We start from the raw sequence: 16,239 nt of genomic DNA on the forward strand, positions 1-16,239 counted from the left end.
GACTGAAGCAAAACCCAACAAAGAAACTGAAATGTTATGTTATAAACATGCCTTAGAGATACTGTTTATAGCTCACTACTTCTAAGGACATGTGATCAACTATTTGCATTGTTTTGTGCTTACAATAACATTTGGTTTCCTTTTAAATATGAAACTTGTAGCTGCTTTATTTGTTTATGGAGATGTTTCAAATGATAAAATGTATAGAATAAACCAACATACAATTTTTGAGAATGGAAATATAATACTGCTGATAATAATGCTATGTAACCCTAGATTTATTATACTTTTTTTTGTTCTTATCTGGATATTAAAAATGTTTTATTTCATGCCCTAACCCCTTAAAAAAAGGATATGTCAGCTGTTATGTTTTGGTTACAATGACAACTTTTATTATATAATTAGTGTTAATAATAGTATTAATATATAAATTACAATAATTATAACACAGAACAAGTTTAATTAATTATATCCTAACCAATTTGTATAGCCTTTTCATATTTTATTGTACCTTCGAATCACAGTACTGTTTTGATTGGCTGGAGTGCGTCGAACTCCTTTTCCCAGAGTGCACCGCGGCAGGGCTGCTCGTCTCCCATTGGTCTATCTCTCCTTGCAGCGGAGGCAGACATGAGGCGGTGGTGAGAGCCCGGCGGAGCCGGAGAGCTGCGGAGCTTAAATGAAGCGCACACACGGAGAGGCTCACACAGTGCAGTGCGGCTCATGAAGAGGCTCAGCGCCGCCAAAGCTGAAGGCTGCTCCGGCTGAATGAAGGGTCCATGCGGAGGCTAGCGCTCATTCTGCTGCCCTGTGCTGTCGCCGTCCTGGTGCACTTGTGGTTGGCACAACGACCCTCCTCCAGCCCGCTGGACAACAACACACACTCGGGTACTTTTCTCGGGTTTTACCTCGAAAGCCTTGCAACTTTTTTCGACATTCGAGCGGCTTGCTAACTTTGCCTTTACCGCCCCGTTGTGTCTGTTGTTGTTGTGAGTTTGTGTGAAAACAGGTAGTTTATGCTGTGCTCATGAAACTGTGTCCGTGTGTGTGTGTGTGTGTGTTTTGGTGGGAAATAATGTTACAGTTCAGTAGGGCTGGGCGTTGCTGGGATAGTCTAATGTCTGAAACAGACTGAAGTGAGCTGAACATCTCTGTCTTGTTACAACTACTGATCTCTGCGCTGCTTTCAAATGGACTCTGGTCTCTTATGACCAGGAGGACCCTGGAGGGGTGAACCCGCTTTTTAAATCAGAGGAATATAGTAACCACCTTTTGATGGTAGAATGATAGGATCCATCACAGTAAGTCAGTGCAGACTAACAATCGGATGTGTCAGAATCAGAGATGGGTAGCATAAATCAAGCATGCCTCAAAGTGTATATTATTTCATTATCTCTGGTTGTCCCTTATCAGTGTCACCGACTGTTGGTCATTTATCATCCCTATCTTCACATTCTCATCACTGGATCACAAATTACATATTTTTTAGTTTTTTCATTTCAATATTTTTTGCATGGCTTTTTGTTTCTGATACAGATGAATCGTTACCTTTCTATGAAGTTTTGGTGGGAGTGCTGTCAGCAAGACACCATTATGAACTGCGACAAGCGATAAGGCAGACCTGGCTGGGCTACATCCGAGACCACCCTCACTTCCAGCTCAGGTCTGTAGGGTGGAGCTCCAACTTCATCTCTTGGTTCTCTTTCTTTCTGTCTCTTTTTTCAAGGCCAGATTCATACAGTGGAAATAAAGCCTACGGGTTTTAGCAAATAACTGACTGCCCAAACTAAACCTTTTATCTCTACCTGACCAGAGGCCAAACATTGTTCTCCCCCTTCTTTCTTCCTTTTTGTCCATTTCCTTCTCATTCAGTGATCTGAGCGTGGATAAGGTGTGATGGCCTTTAAGCAACCCTCAGTAACCATGGCAACGGAGGGTGGATAGATGGACATTTTTTAGGAATCCTACAGCCTAATATTGGGGGAAATTGCAAAAGTGTGATTGTGCTGATTTTCAGAGTGGGGGTGAAGTTCATCATCGGAGAACATGGGTGTCCCATTCCAGAGGAGGACAGAGAGGATCCATACTCCTGCTCCCTCCTGAACTTTACGAAGCCAGGTAAAAATGATATAAATGATAGTCAGCCTCACCCACTAATGAAGGGGCATCTGCAGCTGTAATATCAAGAGACGCTCCCTTGCATGTGAAATCGTCAATAGGAGAGTGGAGGCTGAATAACAGGAGATGAGCTGAAAGAATGCATGTTCAGAAAATAAGTAAAACACCTTTATTCATGTTCGCCCACAGCTCAAGGACAGCATTCTTTTCCTTTCCTTACCCAAGGCCAAAGCAAAGTCTCTCCCAGCTGCTGCAGCCCTAACTAGAACTGCCTTCTAACACTTACAAAGTAAAGCTATACAAAGCACTGACGCACCTTATAGGAATTAATTGAACGGGCTCACTGTCAAATCCACAGTAATTGTTATGTCTCTCACCTTCACAGGGCCCGCTCTATTCAGGCGATTCACTACTTCTCTCAGTCAGTTTGGTGTGTGCTGCCTTCATGAAAACATAATTACCGCTCATCAGAATACGCTTTTTTTCAGACGGCGGCCTTTAGGGTCATGGTGATGTTTTATTTTTCCAGCCTGTTCTCTGCTCTCCGCTGGGTTAATGGTCGTAACTGTTGACGTGATTTGCTTCATAATCAGAGGCTTGAAGGCGGCTTTGGAGCGAGATGCTCGTTGTGATTGGAAGAGAAAGAGACAACTGCTGCTTTTACACACAGTCGGGTACCTTACTCAGGATTCAGGTCAAAGCACACATTAAATGGACAATTAATTGTTGTTGAAATATGTTTGTGCTGCATTCATCATTAGGGATTTTTCTTTGGTGACTAGAACTAAGGTGAATGCTAATTAGCTACTCAGACTCTGATCTGCCACCAACACAAGGTGCGTGCTTTGTACTGGTGACAAAAGTCTAAATCTCGATGATTTAAATAGATTTTGTGACCTCAAGGCTGATATTTATTTTTCCTTTTTCAGTGTTTGTTAATTGTCTCAGCTCTTCCAGCTTCTCAAATGTGAATTTAAGCTTTTATACTGGATGTTGTTGATCGAAAAATGTTTGCATATATTTTTGATGTTAACCAACTGATTATAATGCAAATTCCTTTCAGCCTTTCAGATTCAGCCTTTTTGACTTGATTTGTACATTGCATCACTAACTGTTAAACTGTTAGCAATGAAGGATATTCTTAGATTTTGTTTTTTTAAAGAAAATATATATAGTGAATAACTTTACATTGCCGTTTTATTATTAAGAATTTATGCAAAGTTTTATTTATTTCCCCCCAGAATATAAAAAAGTGAGCATGCTGGCATGCACCAAGACAAGCGCGGTTATGGCTCTTTTTGTTAAGTGTGCTAAAACTATTAATTGATACTTAAATATATATCCTCACAGACTGGTGCATCGCACTTCCACTCGGCCTGTGTGAGAAACAGTTGGTTTGATAAAGTGCTGCTTTGTCTTGTCTGTGATTCCTGGCCTCTAATTGTTTGGCGTGAGCAGCATAACTTGTGTAGAATGCATATAAAGTAAAAAAAGACTGCTTCCCTTTAACAGCCTTGATCTTTTCATTGATCTCCTGGGTAATAAACTGCTCTTTTGTAATTAAGAAACCACACTCACTGAGCAGAAGCTCGCTTTGAAGACAGCGGCCCCGAGAAGCGGCTCCTCAAAGTGCTGATGGTGTAGCTTTACCAGAATCTGCCTTCTTCTCCGAATGCGTTCCCTCTCCCTGAATAACTCGGTCTTCATCACTGAAAAGAGATGGTCAGCATGTTGGAATTGTAATAAATTTCACATTTGCTTGTACAGTAATCTTTGCCATCCCTCTGTGCCAGTGGTGGGACCGGATGCAGAGATAGAGATCGTGAAGGTGTCTGACCCCTCGCTGCTCGCCCCCTCCGACGTGTCTGCCATCGCCCTGGATTTCAAAGTTCTCCACCCAGTGGTGATCACGAGGCTGGGGGTGTTTCCCAGCGGGACCCAGCCCGAGCTTCAAAGCAATGTGACGGTGAAGCTTCTCCAGCTCGACCAGGAGGTAACACCACCCTCGCCTCTGAGCATAATGTGTCCCGTATGAGCGTTCCTTTGGAGGCTGCTAGACACACAGCCTGGGGGGAGCTGGAGGTCTCAGTGCTGGTGGTGTTTACTGAAAGACACCCACTGAAACTTCTTTGAGTTACTGTCTTAAAGATAGCAGGAGTATTCAGTGTAGGTGAAGTTACGTTTGTGAAAACTTTTATCGATGAATTCTTATGTGGTAAAAGTGTGTGCTCTTTGCAGGAGGCTGTGGTCACGGCTCGCTTCAGTGCCATCAGCACTGGCACCGTGGTGAGCGGGGTGTGGTACAAACCAGTGGAGCAGTTCATCTTGCCCAAGGTCAGTTTTGTACTCAGAATTTCTAAAATCCTGGCTACCAATTTTGAGCCCAAGTCCGCCAACTGACACTCTCCCCTGTTTGGATATTTCATGGAAATATTTTCTGCAAGTTCTATTTAAATGGAGCAGTTCTGTAAGATAATTATCCATGGCAAACACAACAAACTAATACCAAAACATTGTGTCAAAAATATTTCTTAATGTTTAATTTAATTAGTACCAGAGTATTAAGCATAGCTCTTTTCAGGAAGTGTACCAGAAAATGACATATTCAATGTTTTTAATTAATTATTTCCCAACAGAAAATAAATTGCTATAGGAGAGGGTTGTCGAAACTTTTTTCAGAGAGGGCCAGATTTGATAATGTGAATATGCGTGGGGGGCCAATACTCCCTTTTGACATTTTTTTAAACAAAAGTAACATACAAATACACTGTTAAATCAAAAATGTTCACGGTCACAATTATATTTATTTTTCAAATGGCAACGTAACCAAATAAAAGACACTCGAACGCAATTCTGCCTTTCATTCATATCTGGAATGTCAGGTAACATTGAACAAAATATATGGAATACCTTAAACTTTATAGCGGGTTTGACCTATTTTTAATTAAGGAGGTTGCTAGTCAGAATCAGGTCTGACAAATAATAATCTAAAATACTGAAAATAAATTGTTCAGTCAAACCATACACCAATTAATTTGGGAAATATCTCCCCATCACCGATATGCAATACAAAATAAATCGTATATCCATTTTTCCTCAGATCAATATATACAGTTAAATCCGTTTTAGCAAAGAGTCCAGTTGCAACCCCAACATGATTTTAATCCAGTTCTAAGGCTCACAAACAAAGGCAATTTAGTTTGGTTTGACAGTGATAGCGGGCCATAAATAATACATTCTAAGACCGAAGCTGTGAGCCATATTAAATCTGACGCGGGCCGACCTTGGCCATGCCTGCTATGGACAATCATTTGTTTGGTAATACTTCTTTCCTTTATCTAAATGTAAACCAAATTTGAACCATTAACCATTTTGAGAAAATCTGCATAATACCTTTCAAATCCTTTTTACCACCTGCCAGCCGCTATTATTGATGCACCATTTTTTCCAAAGTTTACAGTATTAATTTATCATGTTTCTGCTAATTGTGCATAAAAACAGGTAAATGCACACGTACAGATATGCTTTGTTGCACGGGAAGCAACACCAAAAAGAGATTTCACAGGACTTTTTTCCACGCAGGGTTTTGAGGGGACACTGGTCTGGGAGAATTTGGATTCTGCTGGATTGACCACGGTCAACTCGTCTTCTGTGCAGCTCAATGACGGAGGAGGTGTCCTCAAGATCTCCTCTGTACGTACCCATGGAGTATTCAAGATAAATACATTCAGAATATTCCCTTTAAAGTGATGTGAAAGAAAGAAAGAAATAAAACCTTTTTTTTCTTCTGATTTCCTAAATTGCAGATCGCCGAGGGCTTATTGCCTCATAGAAGTGCGCTTGGATTTCCCGGTTTGGCTGGAGGGTTCACATTTACTATCTATGGTTGGTCCTGCAAAATAACTAATACTGAGCTTTTTGTAAAAACATTTCGATCAATATCAAATCAGCACACTTTATATACTCTTTTTTTAAATCACTCTGGCTGGTTATGAGAATAGCTCGGGGCTACAGCGTCTGTGCTAAATGGAAATTAATATGTAATTCCCCTCTTTCACTCTTGATTTTTACATGCATTTGCCTTTATCTGGGAATCGTTTTGTACCCATTTTGAGGTAAACAAAATTAAGTCCTCACACAATATTTCTGCTAGCAGAAAAAAGTATTCATCCTGTGGAAAAGAACAAATTGTTATATAGAGTTTTGCCAGCCAGTGATTTAAGACATTATCCCTCAAAAGTGCCTTAATGTATTCAAAGAGCTTTTAATATCTTCTTTCAGAGGAAAACTCTTCCATTTTCCTTATTGTTTCTGTTTCTATGTCCACTTCAGATGAGGACGGTCTGTCGGGGCTCCTGCGGGGCCGCCCGGCCAGGATGGAGCGCCATGCCTCCAGGCTGAGGGAGGAGGACGCCGCCCTGCAGCAGGAGAACCTCCGGCACGGAGACATGGTGTTCGTAGACGTGGTAGACACCTACAGGAACGTGCCTTCCAAACTGCTTCAGTTCTATAAATGGTAAGACAAGTGCTAATGACTCGATTTTCTGTCTCCAAATTGCCTGGGCCCTCTGAGGAAATCAGCAACCTGAAATGAAAGTGTGTCGTCGCCTCGAAGTGTCTCGCTGTTAGAAACACGATTGCAATCACTCAGTTAGGAAATCTACAGTTGAGTCATCAGGTAGAAAAATTTGGCGAGTGATCGTATTTGCAAGACCCACTGCCCCTTCACTCTCGTGGTATTTAAAAGTAAATCCGCTGAGGGGTATTGCCAAAAAATCAGAAGGTGGGCTTTAATTAAGGTTACAAATTCCCTCTCTGACAGGTCTGTGGGAAACGCTGACTTTAATCTGCTGCTGAAGACGGATGATGATTGTTACATCGACGTGGACTCAGTATTAATGAAGATTGACCACAGGGGTCTCAAGCGCAGCAATTTCTGGTGGGGGAAGTAAGTACGATTTGTTGTCTGATCCTGTTGACTGTATATTTTGCTGGTGATTTCAATCCACTTGACTTGATCAGCTGAACTTAAGATGAAAGAAACAGGACTGCTCTGTCAAAGCGATGAAAGGGGAGACAGGAAGTGATGATAATGTGCCGTCCTGACCCAGTTTCAGGCAGAGCTGGGCAGTGGACCGCATTGGGAAGTGGCAGGAGCTGGAGTACCCGAGTCCCGCCTACCCAGCGTTCGCCTGCGGTTCGGGCTACGTGGTCTCTCGTGACCTGGTCCAGTGGCTCGCAAGTAATGCGGATAAACTGAAGGCCTACCAGGTAGTGATCCCCAGAGAGTGTTTACAGTGGTAAATAATCCTGATCATAATGTGAGGAATTGTCCTGTCTTGTTACAGGGAGAAGATGTGAGCATGGGGATATGGATGGCAGCTGTTGGACCACAGAAATATCAGGTAAAAGAAATGGAATGCAAATCATTTATAGAATTCAATTCATCAGATTTTGTCGGGTAAGATGAAGTCTCACTTTTTCCATCTTTGTACCTGGTGTTTTCATAGCACACTATATATCAAGTTGATATAGGCAATGTCTGACATTGAGATATATTAGAGAGGAAAATGTAACATATTCTTCAGGAAGATGACAAGGTAAAAAAAAATGCATATACGACCGGTATGATATATAAGTTCAAGATGCAAATGTCAATAAAAACAACAAAATATTAAACATTTAAATATAAACATAAATAAAACAAACATTAAAAACAAGACGATCAAGATAACATGTTACCTATAATTACATCATATTCAAGCATCATGGTTTCTCATCTTGTATAACATGCTGAAAGAAACTGTAAAACAAAGAGACTAAAAGAAGTTAAAACAAATAAACATTCTTATTTTTTATTTCTTAAACCTTTTCTCTCAAATCTTATTGAAACATGATATACATGGAAAAAAGCAGGGCTAATCAATTAGATTGTTTTCACTAGTAATTCACTATTTGACTTTATAATTGTTGTGCTTTTTATAATTTTAACAAACTGGTATGTTTATTTTAAATTAAATAAAAATGGCACATTCCCTATGGTATACTAGGATTTTAAGCTCAGCATAACTTGTAAAAGCATGTGCTTGAGGAGTCTGTGAAAACCATGGATGTATGAAGAGAACTGAATTCAGCCCAGTTCATTGAAAGGTGCTCAGTGGCGCGTGAAGCCAAAAATGGCCTGACTCGGGAACAAAAATACACGGATCATCCGGGGACTCGGGGCCCAGAGAGCATACACACTTGCGTTAGAGCATAAGCCCCGCCTCCGATCCGCTGGGACACAGCCTGTCTCGGCTCAGTCAAATGAATAGAGAGGGGAAAAAAGCCTGCGATTCAGTTTTTTCATGTTAACAATCAAACTTTAGTAAGACATTAACCAGTGTATGGCTGATGACAAAATCAGAATATGCATGCTAACCCTGTCCTGCCCCCCCCCCACTGCTGCCCAGGACCCCGGCTGGCTGTGTGAGAAGGAGTGCTACCTGGATATGCTGTCGTCTCCCCAACACACCGCTGAGGAGCTGCACACCCTCTGGGACAGGAAGAGGGCCTGTGGAGACCCCTGCGGCTGTCCCTGGGGCCACTAACCCTAGCTCCCAGCACAAGTACCACGCGGCACTGTGGGTAATATGCACTCAGCACTTGGTGTGAGTTCAGTTTCCGTAAAACCCCAAACTGACTTGTTTTACTTTATGATTAAAACACTTGAGATTTGGCGACTTCCTGTTGGAAAATAATCTTAAAAATGTTAGATTTCATTGCAGGTTCTTAATATCAACAAAATACTGTACCAACATTATAAACCATATGCAGCTCTAGAATATGTTAAAAACTCACATGTAGCTGTAGCATAATGTCAGCATTTGTATCAGGAACTTGATTATTTAGTTTGAGAATGAAAATGTCCAGTTGAACAGACAAAGGTGGAGAAAGACTGGATTAAAACATGTTTTTAGTAATGTGATCACTGAAAGGGATGGACAAGACCCATGCACAATAGCAGCATGTGGTTATTGTGTACAGAATCGCTGCTGTAGGAGTTGGTTACTTTGTAATATTGTAATTATTGGTACTCTGATAAACCGTTTGGTTTAAAAGCGATATTTGATGGACATTTAAAGATGATTAGCTTGACATTGCTTTATTTTGTAAATTAATTATTGTCTAAAGCTTTTCATCCTCCTTCACAATTTGTAGATTTACGATGAGCTTTATCACAATCACAAACAGTTTGTACTGTAACCGTCATTGTGCAAATAGTGATGTGGCCTTACTGTGTTTGTTAGGGGTCATGCTGTGTGTATGTTATAACTCTTGTGCTATCAACACAGATTTGCAACGCACAGTTTTGAAACTTGGATCAGCAGCCAGTGACTGCTCACTATGTTGGCACTGCTTTTATGAAACCCTCCTCACAGGAAATAAAGACACTAAAGAGAGATGAATGACTTGCTTGTTTTTGTTGTTTTGGGGATGATGCACACGATAACAAGTCACTGGTGGCTTCTTTGTTGGATCCATGTTGAGCCTCAAGTGTTGTTTTAGCTGTTAGGGCTGCTGATTCGGCACTAGAGACACAGTCCATTTTCTTATGTTATAGGAGAGGCTTTCTACAAAAGAATATAAAACAAATGTTTTTGACCTTTGACCCACAAGAGCAGCTGTTACACTCTGTCCAGGGACGGAGGCTCCAACCCGCCGTGCTGTCTGTCCTCACCATAACCTGTCTATATTTCAGAGGATGTCTCTCAGGGCAGACTAAACTTCCTCAATATCGGTTTTCATGCTACTCTTGCTGTGCATGACACGACTCCGAACAGAACCCCCCCATCAAACCTGCGCTATGGTCACCCTACAGCCCCCAGTCCCAGAGCAACGCCTCCTAGACAGCCTGTGAGTACATCAATCATGTGAAGACCCTGAGGCTGCCATGGAACAAGTGTTTTCAAATGTTTTTGGGAAGGCAGACCTTTTGGCGTTCAAACCAAAGCTGGAGCGGGCTTTAGTGCAACAGGCCCGGTGTCACAGACTGGGCAGCAGCCACAAAGAGGCCCAACACCCTCTGGCACTGCCCCGCCGACACTGGTGCACTCCATAATCTCCTTCCTTCTCTCATTGGTCAAGCATGCCTATTTGATGACAGACTCCAGAACTGACTGACTTAAAAACAAAGCCCCAACCAAGAGCACTGAAAAAGGAAGCAACTGGAGGTAGCTGTTCAGGCGCCAGATTTGTTGACCAGAACCAGATTTGTCCCTGACCTTTGTCCTCCTAACCCCTCAAAAGCCAGGGTGGATACATAATCAGGGTCTGATGGCATCAATGAAGGAGACTGGCGTGATGGATTCAAAAGATGGAGCTGATTTGAGGCCACTATTTGAGGGTCCTCCGCATAATCTCCCACTATCTTTGCATCAGTTCCACACTCGGATTACAGATTGGGTCCCGCTCAGCCCACAAATACTGGCTTTTCCTCCCTACCGCCAGAACAACAGAACTGTGGGGAACTGCCCCTTTGCAAAGGGGGGGGGTACCGTCATCCTGGCCACTGTCCCTCTCATCACTTCCATAATTAGATTCCCCTGATTTGAGGCCATAATTCTTAGTGGCAGGAAAAACACAAAGCTTCCCTTACTGAATCTTGAGGGAGAGAAGAGACACACATGTAGTTATTTAAAGGTAAAAGAACATAAACATTTGCAAGTTAATAAAAAAAGAAAAGCAGTCCACTTTAAGCATGGAAAGCAGTGAAACACTCCTGAATGCGAAACGAATTATAGGTGGCAACAGCGCTTCAAAGACGTGTGTCCAACACCTATCACCAAAAAAGACTATTGTTAGTCAAAAGCAACACAAGATTCAAAGCTATGCTCCCTGGTAATGTTGTGGACAGCATTGGCCTCATTACCAGTCAGTATGTGATTATTGTGAACACTGTGAGCACAATTGTCACCTGAAACAAAGCAAACAAAACTCTTGGCAGGCCAAGGAGTGCTAAGTGCAAGGCAGCCCAATAATCAGCACCCAAAAACCGTGAGGGATCAGGAGAAAACAGAGAGCAAACAGAATGATCGAAAGAGGAAGAGTGTCCCACCCAGCGGTGTCATTTATTTGGTATGATTGCCCCTGATCAAAGGTTGCTCGTCACATGGTTACAGGTTCACTTAAAAAGAAACACTTTGATCTCTTTTGGTGATTGTTTTCCTGAGAAAGTCAGACGGACACTGCTGGAATGATAAACGGGGAAACTAGTGGAGTGATTTCGCCCCAAATATTGATCAGCGGCTCTGTGTTATTCAATAGGACTGAAGAGATCCAGCCATCAGCTCATACACACTGAACAGACTTTAAAATGTTGACATAAAGCGAATGTGGTATTTTTTTTTTATGAGCATTCTTCTCTGAGCATATGCTCGTAGTTGCTGCATCTAATTGTTTGTTTGTTTGTTTAGCCAAGCGATTGATGCCAAGTCACGATAATAGGACTGCCTCTGTGTATATCTTTGTGAAAATGAAAGATGATGCTGAATATTTTTACTAATGGGGGGTAATACAAGTTGTTTAGGATTCTCCTACCTGCCAAAAAATCTATTCCTGCAATTAACCTGACATTGGAGCACACATTCCTCTTCCTCCGAACCCCCCCTCCTCCTTCTCTCCCTTCCCAGCTAATCTTTCGCCTCTTCTCTTTCAGTGAGCTGCATGATAACAGAGTCATATCCGCATCTGTTCCACTCTCCTACGTAGATAAGGACGGCAGTTTTCACCCCATCAGCCTCTCTCTCGCTGATTTGGCTCAAAGCCCTTCATTGTGAAGCATGAGAGAAGCGTGGAAATAACACGCAGATAGGAGAAATAAAACTCAAGCTCTCATCTCCGCTCTGGTGCGTCTGTAGAAGATGATGTTATTGAATTTGTCTGAACTTTGATGAATGCTGTGAGGGTATTGTCACTCAGCGATGTGAAATGTTTAAACTATTAGCATTTTTTTTTTCTTCTTCCAGAGATATGCTCCAAATCTTCTTCTGCCTCCTTTGTTCCCTGGGTGTGTATGAACCCTGTTCTCTCTTTCCTACCCATCCAACCAGGCAATCAATTCAACCACATCATAATAACTTGAGAGAAATTGTACAATGTTTGCCTTACAAATGCAGCGCTGTGAACCTTTCCTGAGGGGTCCTTTTCACCACTTTTTTATACTTTATCTCACCCTATGTCCCGCCAACATGGGGTATTTACATAATGTAGAGAGTACTTTTCTGCTGGAAAACGTCTAACGATAAAAATGTGAATGTATATTAGCACAAGCAATGGTTGGATAATGTAAAATAATGTTGGGTCAGATGGGAACACTACTGAAGAATTCCTTTGTTCTCTGTAAATCAATCCTTTTGAAAAAACTGGAAGCGTAAAGCAGAACTAGAAAAAAGGTTTACAAAACCCCGGCGTAAGGAAAGATCTTGATGATCTAGATTCAAGAATGTGTGATTCATCCATATGTTCTACAAATGACCTCACACGTTTTTAGTCGTATCTGCCCTTAAAAATTGTTGTAATATTTTCTAAGAAACGTCAAGATTACTATTCCCTGAACCACTGACTTCCACTCTATTAATATTTTTGCCATGATGGGTCAATCATCCATTTAGCCAGTGACGAGCACTGCTCTCAGAAAACAGAGGGAACTCAGGCGCTCAAGTTAATTGTATTTATAAAATCCTTTTCATCTTGAGTTACCTCCTCTCAACTCATCTTCTTGCGCTGCGGTTTGATCACAGGAATATGTTGACATTAAGGATTTGATTAATTTTCCTCATGGTCCCACTTACAGCTCAACAGATGAAGCGCTTCAACAGTGCAGATACGGAATCTGCTCATAGCTTTTTTGTTAATTTATGCCCCCCTGAAACTAACAATTGTTTTTTTGTTGCTTTGAGCCCCTCTTGTCTACATAAGGAAGCAGGCCGTCTTCTTCTAGTCCTCCATGTTTCTACAGTAGCTCAGAATGGACAATCTAAACTCCCATTTTTACTTGAAGGCCACTGTCATTTTCTGACACGTTCTGAAAAGGAGGAGTTTCCAGTGATTTCCTACTAAATCCTAAACAGCGTTACACATTATATAAAGAGTATTTTGGTATGATATGTGATCATGTTCTTTAGGGTCTGCGCACTGACTTTAGGTCAAATGACCCTGTTGAGTTGTATCCTCAGTAGTACTGTACCATCCTAACTCATTAACTGTTCCAGTTACTTTAATGAACTATTTCAATGTTTTATTCATTCAGGGTGTCCGCAGGGTCTTAAAAAGTATTACAAGTTGATAAATCAATTTAGTGAAAATTAAGGCTATTAAAAAGTATTAAAAAGTATTAAACTGCATTTTCCAAGGTATTACATTTTGTAGCTTGTTTTCAATAAGTATATCAATTGTCCAAAGAGGTTGTATTCTAAAGTTTGTAATCATTGCGTAGGTGTGTGTAGTGTGATTCTGTGTAGTTTATTTATGGCATCCCGTTGGATTTGACGTCATCTGAACAGAACATCGCACGCTCACTGCTTGATAGCGCGCGAAGGTCCGTTTACGCCGGTTGTTATTAAACAACATCGTTATGGGGAAATGCAAGTTTGCGTCCAAATGGTTGGAAGATAAGGAGGAAGGACAATCAATACTGTATATAGTAGCCTAAATGTGAGGTAGTGTGTCGCCAATGTAACCGGTTAAAACTCGAAGTGGCGATGAGGTCTTAAAATGTATGGAAAGGGTCTTAAAAGGTATTACATTTGACTTCACGTACAAAGTGTTGGAGTGCTAGCCAACAGCAGCGCAAGTGTTAAGTAGTGATGTCACAATGTTACGGAAATAAAAATGGATTACAATCGAGGCGTTCCAGGCAGGCAGGGAGGGAGTTTGTGTGAGAGAAAGTCCCTCTGGAGGTAACTTTAATATTGCAGCCTTTTCAGAGCATTTATATGCACACAAACCTATATAACACTACAGGAAATCGAAATCCCCAAAAAGCTTAATAGGGCCCCTTTAGCTATTTCAACAGTATTTTCATTACTCACTCTGTAAAAGTACCCACACTAAACAGGCCTCTTGTTTATGTTCCTTATCAACAGAAATATCTGGACTGGATATACACTGGTCAGCCATACAATTATGACCACCTGCCTATTATTGTGTAGGACCCCCTTTTGCGGCCAAAACAGCCCTGACCCGTCGAGGCATGGACTCCACTAGACCTCTGAAGGTGTGCTGTGGTGTCTGGTACCAAGACGTTAGCAGCAGATCCTTTAAGTCCTCCAAGTCCTGTAGTTGCGAGTTGGGGCCTCCACCCTGACTGGTCTGCGGCTACTTTCTAACAGAACCAGCCTTAACTGTTTCAGTAAATTGAGCTACAGCAGCTCTTCTGTTGGATCGGACCACATCGGCCAGCCTTTGCTCCCTACGTGCATTAATGAGCCTTGGCCGCCTATGTCCCTGTCGTACTGACCACTGCAGACCGGGAACACCCCACAATAGCTGCAGTTTTGGAGATACACTGACCCAGTCGTCTAACCATCACAATTTGGCCCTTGTCAAAGTCACTCACATCCTTACGCTTGCCCATTTTTCCTGCTTCCAGCCCATCAGCTTTGAGGACAAAGTGTTCACTTGCTGCCTCACATATCCCACCCACTGACAGGTGCCATTCTAACGAGATAATCAATGTTTTTCACTTCACCTGTCAGTGGTCATAAAGTTATGGCTGATCGGTGTATATATATACTTTTCAGAATAACAATTCTTTATTAAAAGTCACTTTATAGCGTATTTACCCCCAGGGAGGGCATGTGTGTCTTATTTTACAGCACTGTGGACACATACAGGACATTATGGATTAAATGTACCTGTGATGTCAAAGTGAAGATGCCCTGATTCAGATCAGGCGCAGCTGTCTTTGAAAGAGGAGCTTAGTGTGCTGAGTGGCCTGCATCTGCATACTCATTCAGACAACTCCAGATTATTAGACTCTCCTTGCAGAGCATTACACATTGCTGTCAATCAGCGTCCTCTTCCCAAACCCCTCGCCGCCTCCGCCTCCTCTGTGTGCACTAAAACCAGGAGGAAATCATGTATTCATGAAACCCGGAATCTAAAACCAGTATTTCTGACTGATTCTGATTCACAGCGATGAGACGATATTATTAGACACACAACTATGCCCTAATGGGGCAACATTTTCATTCCCAATTTGAGATTGCAAACACAGCTCTCACTCTCATTTCCATAGCAGCTACAGTGTCTCAGCTGGGTAAGGTTATGGCTGTCACTTTTTGCAAACATTTGCAGAACACAGCTGTGTGACATTGTGGATCGGGTAGATGATACATTCTGTAGAAGGTTGGCTATTAGACAGTACACGTAATTACACACTTCTTTGACAAAGTGATGGAGTACCAAGTGTGAATCATGGAGTTTCATAAGCCCTCTTGAGCCCCGCTGCAGCTACATGGCAGATTTACACTGATAGTGTTTGTGAGAGATAATTAGACATTGAGTTATTACTGAACCACTGACAGCCATTCTGTTCTGAGGATCATGGATCAGCTCATCGGTCTGATGATGAGATTCTTGGAAACCGCTCAGTCCTTTGATGTAACCTGATGCAATGAATCCAGTTGCCCACAGTACAGCATTATACTTCAGCCATTTATTTTTAGACTTGATGCAACAGACTTTAATTCCCAAGTACGCCTGATCGTATACTTCTTCTATTATGCAACTCCAAAGTATCTTTTGTTAGATTTGTCTTACATGGTAAACGCCTGTGTTGCACCCATTACAATGGTTATATTATCATTGAGTGGCAATAGTCACCTGTATCTTGCAAATCTTTCGTTTCTGTTATTTATTAATAATCTCTAAATCCAGAGGAGATAACCCTGATCTCCCTTCAGATCATATCATACTACTGCTTTCACATCCTTATGGTGCGGGAGGAATTTAACTTAATGGGTCAAATTGCTGGTGTTGCTCTTTTTAATCAGACATTTTAAACACAAAGTTTTCCTGATGCTACAGTGATAGCAGTAGGAAACAAGTGAGTTATTCCTCTTTATCCCCGATGGACCA

At 41.7% G+C, this 16,239-nt stretch overlaps 1 protein-coding gene across 1 annotated transcript; it reads left to right on the plus strand.

Moving 5' to 3' along the window:
* The first annotated feature begins 631 nt into the window (after window positions 1–631).
* b3galnt2 (beta-1,3-N-acetylgalactosaminyltransferase 2) lies at window positions 632–9,562 on the plus strand. Its single transcript, XM_034151790.1, has 12 exons — window positions 632–888; window positions 1,537–1,663; window positions 2,018–2,118; window positions 3,912–4,111; window positions 4,357–4,452; window positions 5,701–5,811; window positions 5,925–6,003; window positions 6,451–6,634; window positions 6,941–7,066; window positions 7,230–7,389; window positions 7,467–7,523; window positions 8,571–9,562. The coding sequence occupies exons 1-12, from the start codon at window positions 780–782 to the stop codon at window positions 8,706–8,708; spliced, it is 1,488 nt and encodes a 495-aa protein (XP_034007681.1). The 5' UTR covers window positions 632–779; the 3' UTR covers window positions 8,709–9,562.
* Window positions 9,563–16,239: the final 6,677 nt, after the last annotated feature.

This window comes from Trematomus bernacchii, unplaced genomic scaffold (genome assembly GCF_902827165.1).
Source record: "Trematomus bernacchii unplaced genomic scaffold, fTreBer1.1, whole genome shotgun sequence".
Lineage (NCBI taxonomy): Eukaryota > Metazoa > Chordata > Actinopteri > Perciformes > Nototheniidae > Trematomus > Trematomus bernacchii.

Bases quoted from the DNA above. Each gene is read 5' to 3' on its own strand.
- b3galnt2 (XM_034151790.1), top strand. From the start codon at position 780: ATGCGGAGGCTAGCGCTCATTCTGCTGCCCTGTGCTGTCGCCGTCCTG. The intron at 1,664-2,017 runs GTCTGTAGGGTG...GCTGATTTTCAG, and splicing joins CACCCTCACTTCCAGCTCAG to AGTGGGGGTGAAGTTCATCA. The intron at 7,390-7,466 runs GTAGTGATCCCC...GTCTTGTTACAG, and splicing joins ATAAACTGAAGGCCTACCAG to GGAGAAGATGTGAGCATGGG.